This window comes from Artemia sp. Qi Xiang Cuo, chromosome 7 (genome assembly GCF_049724085.1).
Source record: "Artemia sp. Qi Xiang Cuo chromosome 7, ASM4972408v1, whole genome shotgun sequence".
Lineage (NCBI taxonomy): Eukaryota > Metazoa > Arthropoda > Branchiopoda > Anostraca > Artemiidae > Artemia > Artemia sp. Qi Xiang Cuo.
In genome coordinates this window covers 54,054,664-54,073,538 of record NC_142800.1, presented here as the reverse complement: position 1 = coordinate 54,073,538, position 18,875 = coordinate 54,054,664, and the positions used below count along the sequence as shown (strand labels likewise).

The window sequence follows — 18,875 nt, the reverse complement described above, 5'->3', positions numbered from 1 at the left end:
ACAAAATCGAAACCATAGGTGGCTAGATAGGTGAACAGAGCGAAACTTTCGGAAGAAATCGCACTTCTCCAAGAGGAAGAGATCACATAATTTAAAAATAAAACGTTTAAAACTGTACTTCTGGGCTAAAATATTTGATTATTTTTACGTTCATGGGTTTGGCAAGATATCCCATTAGAGGACTCTCAGCAGACCCTAACACAGGATTTTATTCCGGCGCTTGGATCCTAATTCATCGAAACAGCAAAAATAAGAGAACCAGATATCCCCTTTTTAAGATTTTCTCTGCAATTTCCTTTATTTTTCATATGATTTACCAGTCTTAGCAAAGAGGGGACCACATCTAGATAGTCAAGGGGCGTGGGCTATAAAATGATTTTCTCCAAATTATTTTGGGGCAGCCTCCCCCCCCAATGATGCCCCTACCCCTCCCCCTCTGCGAAAGAAAAGCACATGTGCCTTAAGAAAATCCTGCAAATTATATTTAAAATGAAATAAAATCTAGAAATCATGACATATGCGGATTCATCCAGCATACCATGCACGGTCCTCGCTTGGTTTTAAGGACATAATTTGCTCTTATCCAACCTAAGTGCCCATGTATGCTATATGTGCTTCAACCCTTAAAATGTGTAGAAGTATTCTAAGCCGGAACAGTTGACAAACAAATGACTTCATAGGGAATTCCTAGATCGCGTTGGGACGATAATAAGAATAAAGCTGGATAAAAATTTGAACTTAAGGGCTTCTTTTTTCTTCAATTTTCCCCACAAATAAATATCTTAGTAAATATGAAGTTTAAAAATATTAAATCTCCCACAACCAGGATAACATATTTTTGTTATTTTTAAAGTCGGAGTCATTTTGAACCTTTTTGGACCCAATACAATAAATCACTAAAACACAAAATGACTTATTTTTAAATAGAAGAGACGTCCTTTCAGAATGATTGACTAGATCCTTGGAAACAGTAACTGACGTCATTAGGAAATAACAAAACTCAGGATTTTGTTATTAGATGGACTAGGGGTGATAAAATCGAAAACAAGTAACAGACACGCGTTGTCATCGATCAAGATTTAAGACAAAACTATGGTCACTGTGCAAGGTCGTCTTTATGATATTTTTCAGGGATCGGGGCGTATTTTGTTCGGAAGGGGAGGGGGGTACAAAAAACTCAACGCATCGAAAATTTGTTTATATACGTTTTTGTTACCTTTTTAAGAGCAAGACAAAAATTTCGGGGGGGGGGATCAAACCCGATAACTCCCCTGGATACGGCCTTGTCACTGTGTATGCATCCTTCGGTCAAATGAATTATCCGTAGAGCACACAAACCTTAGCACAATTTTGATTGATTTCAGTAACTGGAATGATAGGATGTGACACCGATATGTTGTATGATATCCTGTCTCAGGATGATGATGTCTGTCAACATCTTCCTATACTTACTGAGCTTAGACCAGAGGTTCCCAACCGATTTCGGGACATGCCCCATTTAGGCATTCCTAAATCCTGATGCCCCCCTCATGATATTCAAATGTTTACATGTGCCTGAAGGAAGCTTTAAAGGCCATTGGCAATTGGTACCAACTCAGTATATATGTTTTTTTTAGGTTGTCCTCTATGTATATTTTATGCTAATGAAAAACACGCATGGTGTTCTTTACATCTTCATCGTTATGCTTTGATTTATTAAAAAGAGACAACATCATCACTTAATCATGGTTACCATGTGGTGGAAGAGAATGAAAACAATCCCACCATTTCCGACTTTTCAACAGCAGCGACCAAAATGTTGTGTCCACAATAATGTCATACCCACGTCTTTTTTTCCCTGAATTTATATCTTATAATTTTTCAAAAGCCAAATTTGGCAGACGTCTAATTCGTACTACATTCCAGTTTCGAGATGCTGAACTTTATATTTTCGTATTGTAATAAAACAACATCCTTAATTTAAGACTCGCTTAGTTTTGTTATTTCGTCTATCCGGCAAATGCCACCTTGACAAAAAATTAAATAACAATTTGAGTATCGGTTTTAAATTCAAAATAAATTTTATGCCTGGCAGCATCCGCATTACCATCAATAGAAAATAAATCTCAAGCATATTACATATCAACTGGTTTAACAAACAACCGGTCTACATAATCCTAGCTTTCATTACTAACAAGAAACTTTGCGACTTTTTTAAATCAGTAACTGACCTTTCATTGTAGTTACTGCCAAGTTTTTTTCCATTGGCTTCAGTCCACAGATTTTCTGGAAGAGAACCGAGACCAAATAAACGTGGAATTGTGTGATGTATTCCTAACTTTTAGATCGAGCACGTATTCATAAAACCTTTGGGTACCCAATTTAGTCTGAAATTTTAACTAAAAGACTACACTTTCACCAATAGCTTTAAGCAGAGAACATGTGCCAACACGAGTCCCAAAAGAGGACTCCACAGGACCTACTTGCACCAGAAATACAAGCCTCCTACACCTCTGGAGTCTGGACCTGCTAAACTAAACTCGTTCTACCTACATTCCTTCATTCCAAGCGAAATACCAACAAAACAAGTGAGTTATTTGATGGTCGTTGTATATGGTGAAAATCACTAAACCGTGCGCTTTATTCAGAACCTGAAAGGCTCGTCACACCACGTAGCCTACATACTTGGTCTGAAATTTAAGCAAGAAACAAAACTAAAGCACGATAAAAATTACGTACTCTATTATACTATCAAGAATCTTACTCGACAAACCCTCCTAGTTCAGTATCCATTTTTACAAGAGATTTGCCTGAATCCAAATGTAGGTTCACTTACTAGACTACTCTTATCGGACAAAACATTACTTAAAAGTCCTCCAAATTAGATAAGCTTTTCAAGACGAAGATAAGAAAAAAGGTGAAGGACTATTCAATTGGAATTACTGATATACCTAAAATGTCCCATTTTATAAACAATTTCATGAGCTTTCTGATAAGCTCTATACAGCCAAAACGAAATTATCTAAAGGGAAAGATTTTAGTCAACAAGTGCTAAGATTTACTTCTCTGGTGTCAAAGAAAACTTGGATATTAAGCTCAGCATATCTACTTTCTATCTACGAGCTACTTTTTATTTATGTACGTATACAAATTTTCTCGGAAACACGTCATTTTTTTAAAGTTGGCATCCTGGGATTTTCAGGCCTAAAAAAAATGATCTAGATAGGTCAGGAGTTTGAGAAAATTCGTTTAGAGGCTTAACTTTGGAAACACACTTTTCATGTAAATGACGTCACGGGGACGACCCAAAAAACGCAAATCCACCATTGATGAAAATGAACAAACTGGACAATCAAACGTGAAGACCAATCCGAACAGCTAAAGCAAAGGGCATGGAACAAGAAGCAGCAAAAAACCCATTGGATTGCAAACGAAAATGTTGCATAACAAAATCAGCGGTTAGAAGACAAAGCAAAATTACAATGGAATGAAGGAATGTGTTAGTTTAGCGTACGTGAGTCAGTGAAGGATAAACAGGAAGTAGGAATTGAGTTCACGCCAGAATTACTTAATTCGACTGAAATTGCTGACTTTTAACCCTAGAATGAAGAAGTGTAATTTTAGCGTCTGCAAAGATACACAGGAAGGAGAAAATCAATTCACGCCTGAAAATCTTAACCACTCTAGAACGGAATGGAGTTATTTTTTGCGTCTCTGAAGGATAAACAGGAAAGAAGAATTGAATTCATGCTAGAAAAAAGATCATGAGAGTGAAGTAATATTTATATAGAATAATATATATATATATATATTTATATATATTCAAAGAACAAAATTAAGTCATTTCTCCCCCAAAAGTGATCGTATCGTTTTTAGTATCTATGACGCATGCAAAATTAACTAAGATGACAAAATAATCTGAACAGCTAAAGAAAAGGGCATGGAACAAGAAACAGCAAAAATCATATTGATTTGCAAACAAAAATGTTGCACAACGAAATCCGCGGTTAGAAGACAAAGCAAAATTACAATGGAATGAAGGAACGTGTTAGTTTAGCTTGTATGAGTCTGTAAAGGATAAACAGGAAGAAGGAATTAGTTTTTAGTATCCACGGCACGTGCAAAACTACCTAAGATGACCAACGACTCTGAACAGCTAAAGAAAGAGGCATGGAAGAAGAAAGAGCAAAGATCACATTGAATGGCAAACGAAAGTGTAACTTAAAACTAAGGAATAACATCAAGATTATGCTATTGCGTAATTTAGATGTTTCAGAAATTACAGTGGAAAAAGGAACGTGTTATTTTAGAGTCTTTGAAGGATAAACAGGGAGGAGGAATTGGATTCATGCCAGAATTTCTTAATTGAACTAAAACTGCTAATTTGCCACCCTATGACTTGACTCTAAAGAATAAAGCGATATTTATGCCAATGCGTAATTTAGATATTTCAGAGGACAAAGGCATTGGAACATTCCTGGTAGTTACATAATTATATAACAACGCAATTAAGGCAAAAATATAACCACTGGGGAAAAGCAGGGAAAGACCTTTTTTGGTATCTATGACATCATGCGAAATTACACATGATTTTGAACGAATTCTAACAGCTAAAGCAAACGGGAAGGGAAAATGTCAGAGGTAATGATGCAAAAAAATGAAGAGCAATGAGATCTGCGACTAGAAGACATGCGACAACAAGCATCACAACAAATCCCAAATGAAAATAATAGACAAAGACATCTGCGGTTAAAAGATAAGCGACAGGGATGGTTATATCGAATCGTAAGCGAAATCTGTGGCTAGAATAGAAACAACAGTTAGAGTTGCAATGAGTGCCAGGAGAAAACAAATCCCATGAAACGGATGATTTTTTGATGCATTAACAGGAAGGAGGAATTGAATTCACGCAAAAGTCTTTTAACTCAATTGAAATTGCTGATTTGACATCTCATGACTTAGAACTAAAGAATAACGCGATAATTGTGCAAATGCACAATTATAGGATCAAATATATACAAGCCTGCCGCGTGCCGAGTGCCGGGGCCCAGGCGAAACCTGGGATCCCGGTATTTGAACTAAGGCCCCAATGCCAACCCATTTTAAAACAGTTTTTATGGCAATTTTCAAGTTCTCATACTATCTAAGAAATCTGATCAGATTGCAACTGAGGTTCCCTCCTATTGGTAGAATGGTAGAAGTGTCTATTAACCTAATTCAGGATCTTAATTCAAGATCACAGGGATACGTCTTATTTTCCTGGAAAAGTGCCAAAATACCAAAAATTTTCGCGCATTAAACATGAACGTGAAGACAGTCAAAACTCAATTAATCGATAGTAACCAATGAAAATATTGATAAAACACTCATTTGATGGCAATATATACCAATACAGAAATGCTAAATTTCAGATGAACATCTAACTGATGGTCGTAGGTTGCTGGGAGAATGCTGATTTGAAGCGATTCAAATTTGAAGCGATTCACTTTAAGTAACAGAAGACCATACCACAGTAAAGGCCCTTGTTTTCATGTTCCATCTTTAGGAGCTACACTGGCGAGCGATGGCACACTCCTCCCCAAACATAGAAGTCCATTGAAAATGAAATGTTGTTATAGACGGTTTATACAGTAAAACTAAGGACTGTAGCTTATTGCAGAATTTCGCACCAGCAACTAGGACAGATGTCAGTAGTCCTTTCTGTGTTTTTGTGGGGACGACGAGTCCAAAGCCCCAAAACTACACTTTTAGACTTGCGTTTTCAAGGTTTTCTATGAAAGATGCTTCAGCCAGATATGGAGTGGATAATTTAATCTCCCTTCATTTGGAGTAATATATTTGGACTAAGTGTGCAACATTTGGGCTAAATAGGGGGTGGGGGATACAACAAGTAAAAAAATCCACTCTTGTTCCGGAAACGGTAGTTTTTAAACATTGTAGAATTGTAATAAAAACTTGAGCCTAAATGTAAAGAGCCTGGAATTGACGAGGGATCAGACATAAATACGTTCTAAGACCACATACATGACATTTGACATAAAACAAGAAAATATAAAAAGAATTTAGAAACCAAGAACGAGGGTGGTTTTCAGCCAGTGGAATCTGGGTATTCTTGTCTTTCTTGTTTCCACCCTTGTTCTTCATTTCTAATTTTTTTTTTCGTATTCTTCTCGTTTTTAGTCAGGCGCCAGCCACTTTTGTATTTTTGAAAATTCTATTTGTTTCAAAAAGCTAATGCCGTTTATCTCGAAGAATTGTTATACAAGAGTTGAATATCAACGTAAAAAGTGATGAGTTGAAAGGGCGGAAATCCGCTTCATACCTTAAATGAGGCACACACACTCACATGAATTTTTGAACAAAAACAGCCAGAAATTTAGTATCTCAGGGAGGACCCCAAGCCCAAAGTCGAATATAACTAATATGGCGAAGTATAACGCCAAATATGGTATTAAAAATGAACAGTAATTAAATTAACAATCAAGCTTTTAAAAATGAAAAGTGAAAATCAGCGTTAAAACTTTAAAAAAATGAAATAATCGGGTATACAAGGGGGCTGCCGACCTCCTTACTCTCCACTCTTTACGCTAAAGTTGACGTATTTCCACATCACTTCAAGAAGCAAAACTCTGGCGCAGAGTGTGGTGGCGACAATTCACGAAAATATAAGGGGGAGAATGTATTTTTCAAAATCTAGAGGGGCAACTTTACTGGGTTTATTCCACTGTGTCAGTGAGAATACCAAAAATGGTGGTTTTTTTTTCTTCAAAATCTAAAGAGGCAAAATTATCCTGACCCCAAATTGACACCCCTGACAGAGTGATGGAGAGTTTAATTCATTCTATAGAAATGAAGCAAGAACGCCCATTTCCTTTTATTAATAAAACTGTTATAACTGTTAGTTCATCTGTTTTGAAAGGCATTAGGTAAGTAAAATATCGACTGACTAGATTCATTGCCCTCTACAGTAGAGCAACTACAGTAATACTCTACTCTTCAGTAGAGCATTAGTTAAACTTTAGAGTAAAGAGCAGACAGTCGAGCAGGCGCGCAGCTCCCCTACTATACATAAAATATAGCGTTTATTTAGGCATGCATAAGAATATAATCGACTATAGTTTATATTTGCTGTTTTGTTTGTTGTTATCAATGCATTGACGGAACTTAAATAAAAAAAAAACATGAACTAAGCAAAAATATAAAAAGGTATAACGGAATAACTTGCTTACTGTATTTAGGTAATGTTAGAAAAGCTTTACCAGACAGTATATTTTCCCATCACTGGAAAATTAATAGTCAATAGCGTGACTTTCTTAGTTCTCTAATATTAATTTAATAAAGTTTTCAAAGATGTACTTGTGGATCAATATATCTGCATACATCATTTCCATAAAAAAACATTAAAAACCAAAAACTACCATCTTCTAAATATTCTACCAAAGCTTGCATGTTCAATATTGACATTATTTTGAGTAGGACTACCCTTAGATCCAAAAGTTCACAGACTAAGTTTTTTATTCAATCTTTAGCCCCTTCTTTTTACCGTGGAAATTCCTGGCAGACCCCCTACCAAAGAAGTTGTACGTGATATATCTGATTCTAAGTAATAATATATATATACCAAGACAAAGGTAGGCTACAAGGCTAAAATAATAACCAAAAACACGGAAGAATAGCTGTTAATCTCTAAAAGTGACAGGGGAGTTTCAGATTTTAATCATTTACCCTCCAGGTGAATACAACAGGTAGGCTACGTTCGGCAGATGTTACCAAGTTGACCAAAGTCAATGGAAATCCCTGTAGCGTCTACAGTATATTTCCTTCAATATTAATTAAAAAAAACTTTTTCCACAAAATAAGTTTTTCAAAGAAAAGTAAAGAACTCCATTAAACTAAAATGAGCAAAAATCAACTTATACAATCCAGCTAGCGTTAAACTAATGTAAATCAGCATCGAAATACAGATAAAATCGGACAAAAGGCTAAATAGCAACAATAGGCGAAGGCTGGTTCAAGAAAGACAAAAATTAACATGATTAGGGCGCATAATCTTAGTGCCTTCCTGAGGTAAAATCGACATTTACACATTACTTGAAGACATACAAATGTTTTTACTTTTATAACTTTAATAAATCAAACAATGTTAAGATTTTTATTACTAAATATCATTATATGTATATTAAACTGACAATGCACATTCATTTGTATTTTTTTCAGTAAAGAGCAAATTATGATCTGGCCTTGGGAAGGCATAGGGGTTTTGAGCCCAACTTATGTTAATTTCTGCTCGTTTTCAGTTTGCCTCGGCTATTTATTGTTATTTCTGTTCGTTTTGGGTTTCATTTATTTATCGATGCTGATTTGTGGTAGTTTCACGCTTGGTAGATTATTTGATTTTATTTTTGCTAATTTTTGTTTAATGGAGTTCTTTACTTTTCTTTTAAAAACTTATTTTGGGGAAAAAGTTTTTTTAATTAATAAGAATAATAAATGTGCCTGACTAGGCAAGACAAGAACAAAGATATTTTTTGGTAAAACCAAAACTGGCAAATAGACTTGTTTAGCCATTCGAAAGTCCAAATGCCTGTAAAATTCACGACAGGGAATTAAAATATAATGAATGACAATTAGAATATATCACAACATAAGACAAATAAAATCACTGCGAGCGAGGAAGAAGGGGAGAGGTTCTGAGATTAGGAGGGGAAATTAAGAAGGATTTAAATATAAATGCTTCTTTAAACAGTTTTAAACAATTGAAAAACGATTTCCTGAACAAAGTGTGGTTAATAACTTTGTTCGAAACTATTTGATATTTAAGGATTAAAATTGAATCTATCTGTTTTGTAGGAAGAAATTGTAGGTTTGAAGCAGAGCTAAACCAGTACTTATTATGTGAAGAGAACACATCGTTTTAAAAGAAGCTGAACGCCATCTTTTAAATACTACTACTTCTCCTAATAACTACATCCACCAAGTGGCCTGGGCTGATAGTTGCGCACGCTCCTCTTTCATCCCGATCTGTTTAAAACTTCAATCGGTTAAAACCACAATCGGATTTTCTTTCGGCCCAAGGTGAATGGCCAAAAAATGCAATCTTTGGCAATCGTAGTTTCAAACCACGCCCTTGTCTCTTATAAAAAATTAGTTTTTTCTACATTTAGTTCCAGTCATTATCGAACGGGACCATTCGATCTTGTCAATAATAAAACATAATTTCTTAGACCACAATGCCTTTCCATTTTCATATTTAAAAGAATGAAAAAAAAATCAGTGTAATATTTCAAATAAGACAGTGGATAGGAAAAAGAAGCAAACTTTAAGTAATAAAAATGTGAATGTTTCGGCTCCACATCTGGAAGCCTTTATTAACGGTCCATCACAATTGTCATAACTTTGAAGTTTACGTTCCAAATTGTCCCAGATATTGTTGCAAGACTCACTGTGCATTAATTTCTTTTAGTATGTTTTTCAACCTTCCTTTTAGTATAGCCCTATGAAGTGGGATCGAACCATATAGTATCGTAAAATATGTTGTTTGACACACGATCAGTCAAACAGTTAACTAAGACTATCCTTTGACAATTCCTTTGGAAAACGTTTAAGAAATCTTTGCTCTGCTTTTCAAAGTGTTCACGTTTTAGAACCATACTTGGCGATACTTTGGCCATTTCAGAACCACGCAATAGCCATTGTCATTACCGTAAAGAGTAACATAGTTTTTATTTGATACTTTAGTGAATGAGTTTGGAGTAAAAGTGCAACCTATAATAGAAATTCTTTTCTACGTGACCACACTACATGATACCTTTTCTTATGCTCTTTCGTAGTTCAATAATTGTTTCTGCATTAAATTTTATTTTCAGCCAGTAATGGGCCCCAACAGGTAAAACAGTCTATAATAACGAAAAGTTTAGAAACATGTTTCTAAAAAAAACTGTTTAGTGAGGAAAAATTTCTCATTTGAAAAAGACGTCAGAGCATAACTAACGTCATTTTTGAGGATTCTGTAGCTCTTTTTAAAAGTTCCTTCAAATTTGTTGTCAAAATAACATTTTACTGTCAAAACTAAGGAAAATAACGATTACCATTCCTGAATCAGCTACAAATGGTAATCTTTTCTCAATAGTCAGTTTTTTTAGAAACATTTTTTGAACTTTTGGGTACCATGGTCTGTATTTGGCCCTTTAAGGGCTCAAAATGTAATTTTCCTCAGAATCGATTACTGGATTACTAAAGAGCATAAAAAAGGGCGTCAAGTTATATATTCACTTCCATCCTAGTTAAATTATGCTATAAACTACAAACTTACCTCTAAGTCTAGCTAGACTTGCATCTAAATGCTGCTTAATTATAACCCGTCTTATCTAAAAAAAATCTGTCATCGTAAATTTCTTTTACAGAAATTATCCTTTATGAAGGAAAGAGAAAACTGCCGAAGAAAGTTATAATGATATTAATTTTAAATTTAACTTTTTTTTTCTTCAAACTATAATTCAGCTGCTGTTGACGCCCAAAACAGGTTCTGTAACGTTAACTTTTGCACTCCAAAATTGTCATCAATAAAAAATGGTCAAGTTAAAAAGATTATGAATACCTTGTCATGGCTGAATGGATAAAGCAGCGCCTGCAAATCGTGGGTACCGCGGTTCGATTCCTGGCTATGGTAAGGGAGATATATAATTAAATAATAAACATTATAATTAAATAATTAAGTAATATTTTAGTAAATAATATAAATAATTTTTCTCATAAATAGATCTTTTTCGAATCCTGACAAAAAGGAAAATTTGTTTTCAAACAGTTCGTATTAAAGCAACAAAAGCGAAGAAAGGCTGGTTCCTATAGTAGCATTTTTTTTAAATTAAAGTGACGTTTAAAATTAAAATGATTAGTAAATATTCAATGTATGGGAGGCAACCCTTCTTCTAACTCATTGCACCAAAGACTGCCATATTGTATTATATACTAATGATACTCTCCATGAAGAATATACTAAATTTTAACTTAAAGAGTGGAGAGGGGACTTCAAGGGGCAACACCTCCGAAAATATTTGGTTATTCCCGTTAGTTTTTAAAATCAAAGCCCTTGTGTCTCATAAAAAAATTAGTTTTTTCTACATTTAGTTCTAGTCATTATCGAACGGGACCATTCGATCTTGTCAATAATAAAAAAATAATTTCTTAGAACACAATGCCTTTCCATTTTCATATTTAAACAAATGAAAAAAAAATAAGTGTAATATTTCAAATAAGACAGCGGACAGGAAAAAGAAGCAAACTTTAAGTAATAAAAATGTGAATGTTTCGGCTTCACATCCGGAAGCTTTTATCAATGGTCCATCCTTCTGTTCGTTTTATATTGGTATAGTTTTTTCAGGGAAAAAGAAAATAATACTTTAAATCTTTTCGTTTTTTAAGACTTTACAGTTTGGCCTACTATTTGTATGATGGAGAAAAATATTCAGCAATTTTTAACAATATACACCCTTTTAAAAATCTGGATACAAATAGTACTGTTTAATTTAGTTTCATACCTACTCTAGTTGACCTAACGTGGAAAACTTGATACCATTCGCAAAAAAATCTGTTTACTTTCTTTGATAGCTTGGATACACTTACGCTGTTTTTATTTGGTTAAATTTTAAGAGCAGAAATGGGAGGGTTGGCGTGGGTGGGTGAGAGTGGAAGGGGGATTAGTTGCCCTCAAATCACTTTCGACTGTTAAAAAGGGCATCAGCCCTTTCTATTTTCAATCGAATGAGCCCTTTTTGAAGTTCCCACGAAAACTCCTTCGATACGAAGTGCCCTGGTCCAAACAACGACAACAACAAAAAAAAACACATTATACACACTTCGATCTTAACTATAAAAATGTCAAGCCTTCCAATCACTTTCGACTATTAAAAATGGCACTAGGCCTTTCAATTTCCAATCGAATTAGCCCTTTTGGAAACGACAACGCTTTCTATAAACACCTTATATGCCCCCATGGCATAAATTATAACCCTTACCCTAAGGTCTGTTAAGGTGGTTGTCATCCTCTAAGACCGAATATCCAAAACTTTCCACTACGTTAAACAACATGGCTATCTCAAAATTTTGATTGGATGTGTTTGGGGAAATAGTGGGCGTGAGAGGGGCCGTAGTTGCTCTTCAATCACTTTCAACTATTAAAAATGGCACTAGCCCTTTCAATTTCCAATCAAATTAGCCCTTTTGAAGTTTCTACGAAAAAACTTTCAATAAAAATCTTATATGCCCCTAGGATATAACTTAGAACCCTTGCCTGAGTGCTGGAAGGGGGGTGTTATTCTCAAAAACCTAATTTCCAGAACTTTCTACTACGTTGAACAAAATGGCTATCTGAAAATTTTGATTGGATGTGTTTGGGGGAATGGTGAACGTGAGAGGGGGGTTAATTACCCTCCAATCATTTTCGACTATTACAAAGGGCACTAGCCCTCTCAATTTCGAATTGAATGAGCCCCTTTTGAAGTTTTACGACAACTCTATCTATAAAAACCTTATATGCCCCCAGGGCAGAACTTACAACCTTTGCCCTTGGGGCTCTGTGGGGTTTGTCATCCTTAAATACATAATTTCCAGAACTTTCAACTACGTTGACCAAAATGGCTATCTCTAAACTTTGATTGAATGTGTTTGGGGAAATGGTGGGTTTAAGAGGGGGGTTAATTACTCTCCACTCACTTTCGACTATTAAAAAGGGCAATTTCAATTTCCAATCAAATGAGCCCTTTTTGAAATTTCTATAAAAACTTTCTGTATAAACCTTATATGCCCCCAGGACATAACTTACAACCCTTGCACTGAGGGCTCTGAGGGGGTTATCATCCTAAAAGACCTGATTTCAAGTACTTTCAACTACGTTGATCAAAATGGATATCTCAAAATTTTGATTGGATGTGTTTGGGGAAATGGTGGGCGTGAGAGGGGCTTTAGTCGCTCTCCATACACTGTCAATTATTAGAGACTGAACTAGCTATTTTGATTTCCAATTGAATGAGCAATTTTGATTTTTTCACGCTTTCAATAAAAACCATTTATTCCGCCCAGACGAAACTTACACTTCGGACCTTGAGAACAATGGGAGGGGGAGTTGTCAACCTTAAAGATCTAATATCAAAAACTTTCAACTGCATAGAATAAAAGGGCTATCTAAAATCTTAATTGGATGTGTTTGGGGAAAAGATGAGCGTGAGAGGGGGGTTCGGGGGTTAGTTGCCTTCAAATCACTTTTGACTATTAAAAAAAACACTAGCCCTTTGAATTTCCAATCGAATGAGCCCTTTTTTAAGTTTCTGCGACAAAGATTTCTATAAAAACCGTATATGCCCCCAGGGCACAACTTATAACCCTTGCCCTTTAAGACTGTGGGGGGAGTGTCCTGCTCAAAGGTATAATTTCCTGAACTTTGAACTGCGTGGAACAAAATGGCTATCTTAAACTTTTTATTGGATGTGTTTGGGGAAATGGTGGGCTTGGAAGGGGTGTTAGTTGCCTTCCAATCGCTGTTGACTATGTAAAAGGGTACTAGCCATTCCAATTTCCTATCGAATTAGCCCTTTTTGAAGTATCTACGACAGTGCGTTATGTTCAAACCGTGTATGCCCCCAGGGCATAAAATATAACCCTCGCCCCGACGGCTGTGGGAGGTGGGGGGGGTTTTCATCCTCAAAGACCTAGTTTCCAGAACTTTCAACTGCGTTGAACAAAATGGGTATATCAAAATTTTTACTGGATGTGTTTTAGGAAAAGGTGGGCGTGAGGGGGGGGGGGGGGGGTAGTTGCCCCCCAAACACTTTCGCCTATTAAAAAGGGCCCTAACCCTTTGAATTTCCAATCGAATGAGCCCTTTTTGAAGTTTCTACGACACAGCTTTCTATGAAAACCTTATATAGAAATGATAATAATCCTTTCTATTAGAAATGAATTTCAGCCCCCCCCCCCATATATATTCCAATTAAGGGTTAGTTTAGGTATATATAGTGGGGGCTGAAATTCACTTCCAATAGAAATGATTATTATATTCATAATCAGCATAAAAAAAGGCATCAAATGGTGCATTCACTTTAGTCCTAACTCAATAATATGATTTGGTAGAACTTTACCCGATAGGCAATTCCATTTGTCATTCATTTCATAAAATTTGGCTTTTTAATTCTGTCAAAAGCAATTTTCTTTAATAGCTCAGACAATTAAAGTGTCCTGGTTAATGCGGCGTGGCAACCAATTTTGAAAGGAAGCACGTTATAATTCAATTACTGACCCAGCAGAAAATAGCTAGCGAGACTACAACGATAAATACTAGACAATTTGCCTCATCATAACTAGAGAGGCCAGTAATTCTTTTAGCAATACCAGACAAAATTATACTGACACACTAATTCTTTCTGCGAATATATTGTACATAATTAACAATAGAAAAGTCCTGGTTGAACTTCGCTAAAGTAAGGATGCTGAGACTGTCTTAAAAAAAATTTATTTTAGTTTTAATGGTCGTATTTTAATGTAAGTGTCTTTTCTTTTATATATTTATGTTTTGCTGAGGACGGCCCTTGGACACAGGATCGAAATATTCACTCATATATTGAATTCCACTGTCCTGCGAAAAGAATTCCCTACTGTTTTTCTTGTTGTTGATGTTTAAGAGAAATCGTAGACAGGGGAATTAAGTTCTCGAAAGCATTAAATTATACTCTATCGAACCTAAATTTCTTTCACTACAATAAATTGGATCAAACCCATAGAACCCGAAAGTTTCACAAACGAAATGAAACGCTTCCAAAAATGATGTGTCCATTCTCACCACTAATTTTTAGACTTTTTCCGAGTGGTCTCCCGCTCCCCACCCCCTGATGTATATCTCGGAGCGCCACGTCCGGCACACAATTCCACAACGCGTGACACAGTCCCCACCACAATTCCACCATGCTTGGCCCATTTTCGCCAAGCTTGCCACACACCACCTGGTGTAAGCAATTTTTGAAAGGCTGCTGCCTCTCGACTTCTTCTAAGATTATTTCATTCCAACCCTTTGTTTTTGAGACATGATCGGAAGACTTCTCATGCAAAAGTTATAAAGAATTTTGAATTCAAGTCTCTACTTTTTCTCCAAAAATCACACAGAATAATCCTTACTCCGTTACAGTAGGAACAAAACCGATTTTTTACTTTTAGGCCCAAAACCTCTGTTTCTCAATTACAATCAAGAGCTTCAAACAGTAATGCCGATTGGGGAGAGGAGTCCCGAAAACCCCAATAGATTTTTTTGCCCCCCCCCCCTACATTTCGAAAAATATCTTGTTTGGTATTTTCACTGGAAATTAACCTTTTTACGGTGTTTTTATTGAAAAAAGTCCTCGTGGATTTTGAAAAACACATATTGCCCCTCCCTCTCCCTGTCCCCTCTACATTTTTGTGAATCACCTGGCTTCAATGTGTTCCATGTTGCTCCAAATGATGCATTCCGTCGAAATAATAGGCTGCAAATAGGATACCTATTTTTACCAAATAGGAAATCTATTTTTACCAAATAGGGGGGCGAATCCGCTTATTTTAGAATAAAAAATTCAAAAATTCTGTTTAAACTGAACAGTAAATATTTAGACAGACACGAGTAAGAGTTCATAAAGAAAGACTGACAAAACAGATCTATGGGCTTTCTACTGGGATTAAAAATAAGGACAAACAAGACTAAAGACAACTAAAATGGTTTCAAGGACGAATAAACACAGTACAGAAAAAATAAAGTAATGTTGTTTGAACAAATTCAAATAGGAATGCCGATTTACAAGACTTTATCGCAAAGTTAATTACGTAACCAGAGGTGGCAGGGAGAAGTGTCAATTTTGTCGTTTTGTGCAGTTTTTCATTAAGCTTGTATTTAGTACAGGTCTTTTTCTCTAGCAAAATGATAACTGAGATAATGAAACTATGGTCCACTCAGTGCGAAAGGAGTGTCTTACCAACTGCGAGATCAAACCGATTCAATAATTAAATCTGAGCATTGAATTTACCCAATAACTAGATACTAGGACTTCGGGAAATGAAGAGACTTCAATAATCAGGGCCGTATCCCGGATTTTTTTTTTGGGGGGGGGGGGGGGATTTAAAAAATGATTTTTTCGTGGGGGGGGGGGGGTAAAAAAGAAACTTTAAAAAATGCATAAAAAATTTCTTCATATTCATTTTTGTTACGTTTCTACGAGTGGGACAAACATTTCGGGGAGGGAGTTCAGACCCCACCCCCCAGATACGACCTTATCAATAATCAGCTGGAATAATCGGATTAGTTTTTCTTAACGTTCACCAATTATTTCCAGGGCAATGCATTTTCAGGAAGCAAAACAATATTTCATTCTATGAAAGAAAAAAACAGCAATGATCTCTGGCCCCAGGATTCTCTAAACTGCAGCCTATATAAAAGGCCCTAATAACACAGGTGCTGTAGCCGGGGGCCCTAAATGCCGTTTTATATCATCATTCAATTTATTTCTCTTTAGCATATTCTCAATTAAATTCCGTTTTAAGAGTATTCTCAATCAAGGTCTTATTTGTTCTGAAAAGGGCAGTGGGAATAAAGGAAGGTCTACCAAATAATAAAACATTTACAGAACTTAGATCAATGGCAATTCTTTGTATTAAAAAATAAACCCCGTAAACCAAGTTGTAAAACCAGAAATACATAGAAACTATTAATTGCAACAGGATACCGTTAATGCAAGCGACAGATCCTATGTTCAGTAATTTTTAGCAATTTTTTAGATTTTATTGTAACATTAAGGTATCGCTATTTTTTTTTCTTTTACGTCCAAACATGTTTAAAAGATTTTGGCACCGATTAATTCATACGGAACGCTGCGAAATTTTTGGTTGTAATTTACAGAAGGAATTCTGGCGACATATTTGGAAACTTAAATTTCGGCAGGAGCTCCTCCTCTGGGAATTTTGCTGAATTTCTTCAAGGATTAGTACTTGTGTTCAATAGAAGGCCGGTTCTAACATCAAATTGCATTAGGGCTAAGTAAATGGATTTTATCCTTGAGGGAGACCACGATGAATAGATGGTTTTACTTACGTCCAGAATGCATTATCTCGCACAGTAACGGACAGAACGTCGCATCGAGCCCTGATGCATAAATTGTAGCAGCGAAAAATTACCCCCAAATAGGCTGCAATGTTTATGATAAGCAGACCTTCAAATTGAGCAGCTCTGAGAGAACTTTAGCGAAGACTGTAAGACCCCATACATGAATATCCAAAATTTCGCAATTGATCCCCTGATATAGTGGATTATGGGTGCTTATTTAATTGTTTCGTCGTCGTTGTTTGCCTCCAAAACGTTCCACGAGGATGTTCAGGACCATAAGCGAGCAAATAATTACAAATAGATTTGAAGTGCAGAAATGGGTTTCTATGACATTCAAAATTTAAACGCATGATCTTACCGCCAACATTAAATGGTTTTTCTAGAAAATTTATTCACATATTCAGTTTTTTTACAATTTTCAAACAGCTTCTGTCATATTCTTGGCAAAAAAAGAAATAGCAATCAATCAATAGTTTCTTAGAAGTGACACCAACATACTACTAGATAAATAAAGAAATACTAACTTTAAACCCCGCCGGTAAAAGGGAATGAAGAGAAAATTAAAAAACACGTCAATGACGTGTTTATTTACAGTTCAAAAATGCATCCTTTTTTCCAAGCAGGTGTGTGCAGTCTGGAAATAGCATTGATTAATGCCATGTCTCAATATCGCATTGCACGATGCTCTTAGACAGGGCTGAACGATTAATTACACCGTCCTAGACAAGGTGCAACAAAAACACCATGGAAAGAGATGGAGAATAAGATGAAATACTATTGACAGCTACCACGAGATGTTTGGATGTTTTGGATCATGAGGAAAACTAACGATACATTGCTCGAACAGAAAAGTTTTGACTTCTTCAGTTGTGCTCTATTCATGGATTACACTTAGGTAAAGAAGATACTTCATCTGCTCGGCTGTCTGAAGTATGCTGTAAGAAGAAGAAAGGATTTCCAAAATGATGCGAAAGAATTTAGCGGACAAATTGTAGAGGTAAATCTTCCAAGATCCAAAAAGTTTGTCATTTTGTAAACGAAATATTTGGATTCGGCTCAGTATAAGCAACATGAAAAAGCGATTTAGGCGGCTTGATCATGTCCTCCGGATGAACAAATGCCACATATCAACTATCTGTCGTGGAATTATTTTATTAAACAGCCCGTAATATGGCTAAGTAAAGAGCAATGTGGGCAGAGTGTATTATATATTAATTTTTTTTTCTTAGACCAGGGCACTTCGTATAGAAGGAAATGTCGTAGAAACTTCAAAAAGGGTTCATTCGATTGGAAATTGAAAGGGCTAGTGCCCTTTTCATAGGCAGCGCAATAATGCTCCCTAAGTAAAGAGCGATGTGGGCACAGTGTATTATTTATGTTTCGAAGTTTCTACAACAACAAATGACCATCTCAAAATTTCTATCAGATGCATTTCGGGAAAATACGAGGTGTAGGGGGAGGGTCATCTGCCCTCCGATCACTTTGAATCTTAAAAAGGGCACTAGAAATTCAGATTACCAATCCAATAAGCCCCCACCGTGGTTCTTCCGACCATCCTTTCTATAAAAACCTTATATGCCCCCAGGGCATAACTTACAACCCTTGCCCTGAGAGCTGTGGTTGGGGGGGGGGGGCTTTGTCATCCTAAAAGACATAATTCCCGGATCTTTTAGCTACGCTGAGAAAAATGGCTATCTCAAAATTTTGATTGAAAGTGTTTGGGGAAATGATGGGCGCAGGAGGGGGTTAGTTGCCCTCCAATCTCTTTCGACTATCAAAAGGG

General features: G+C 36.0%; 1 protein-coding gene across 2 annotated transcripts in view; it reads right to left on the bottom strand.

Moving 5' to 3' along the window:
• Unc-76 (fasciculation and elongation protein Unc-76) overlaps positions 1-18,875 on the bottom strand; it is a 181,210-nt gene that overhangs the window by 101,160 nt on the left and 61,175 nt on the right. The window contains exon 1 of one of the 2 annotated variants that reach the window (XM_089092399.1): positions 2,744-2,804. The exons of the other annotated variant lie outside the window; for it this stretch is intronic. Coding sequence (XP_088948525.1) covers positions 2,744-2,772 — 29 coding nt within the window. The 5' untranslated portion in view covers positions 2,773-2,804. Of the gene's footprint in view, positions 1-2,743; positions 2,805-18,875 lie in introns of those variants that run through there. 2 annotated transcript variants of the gene reach the window in all.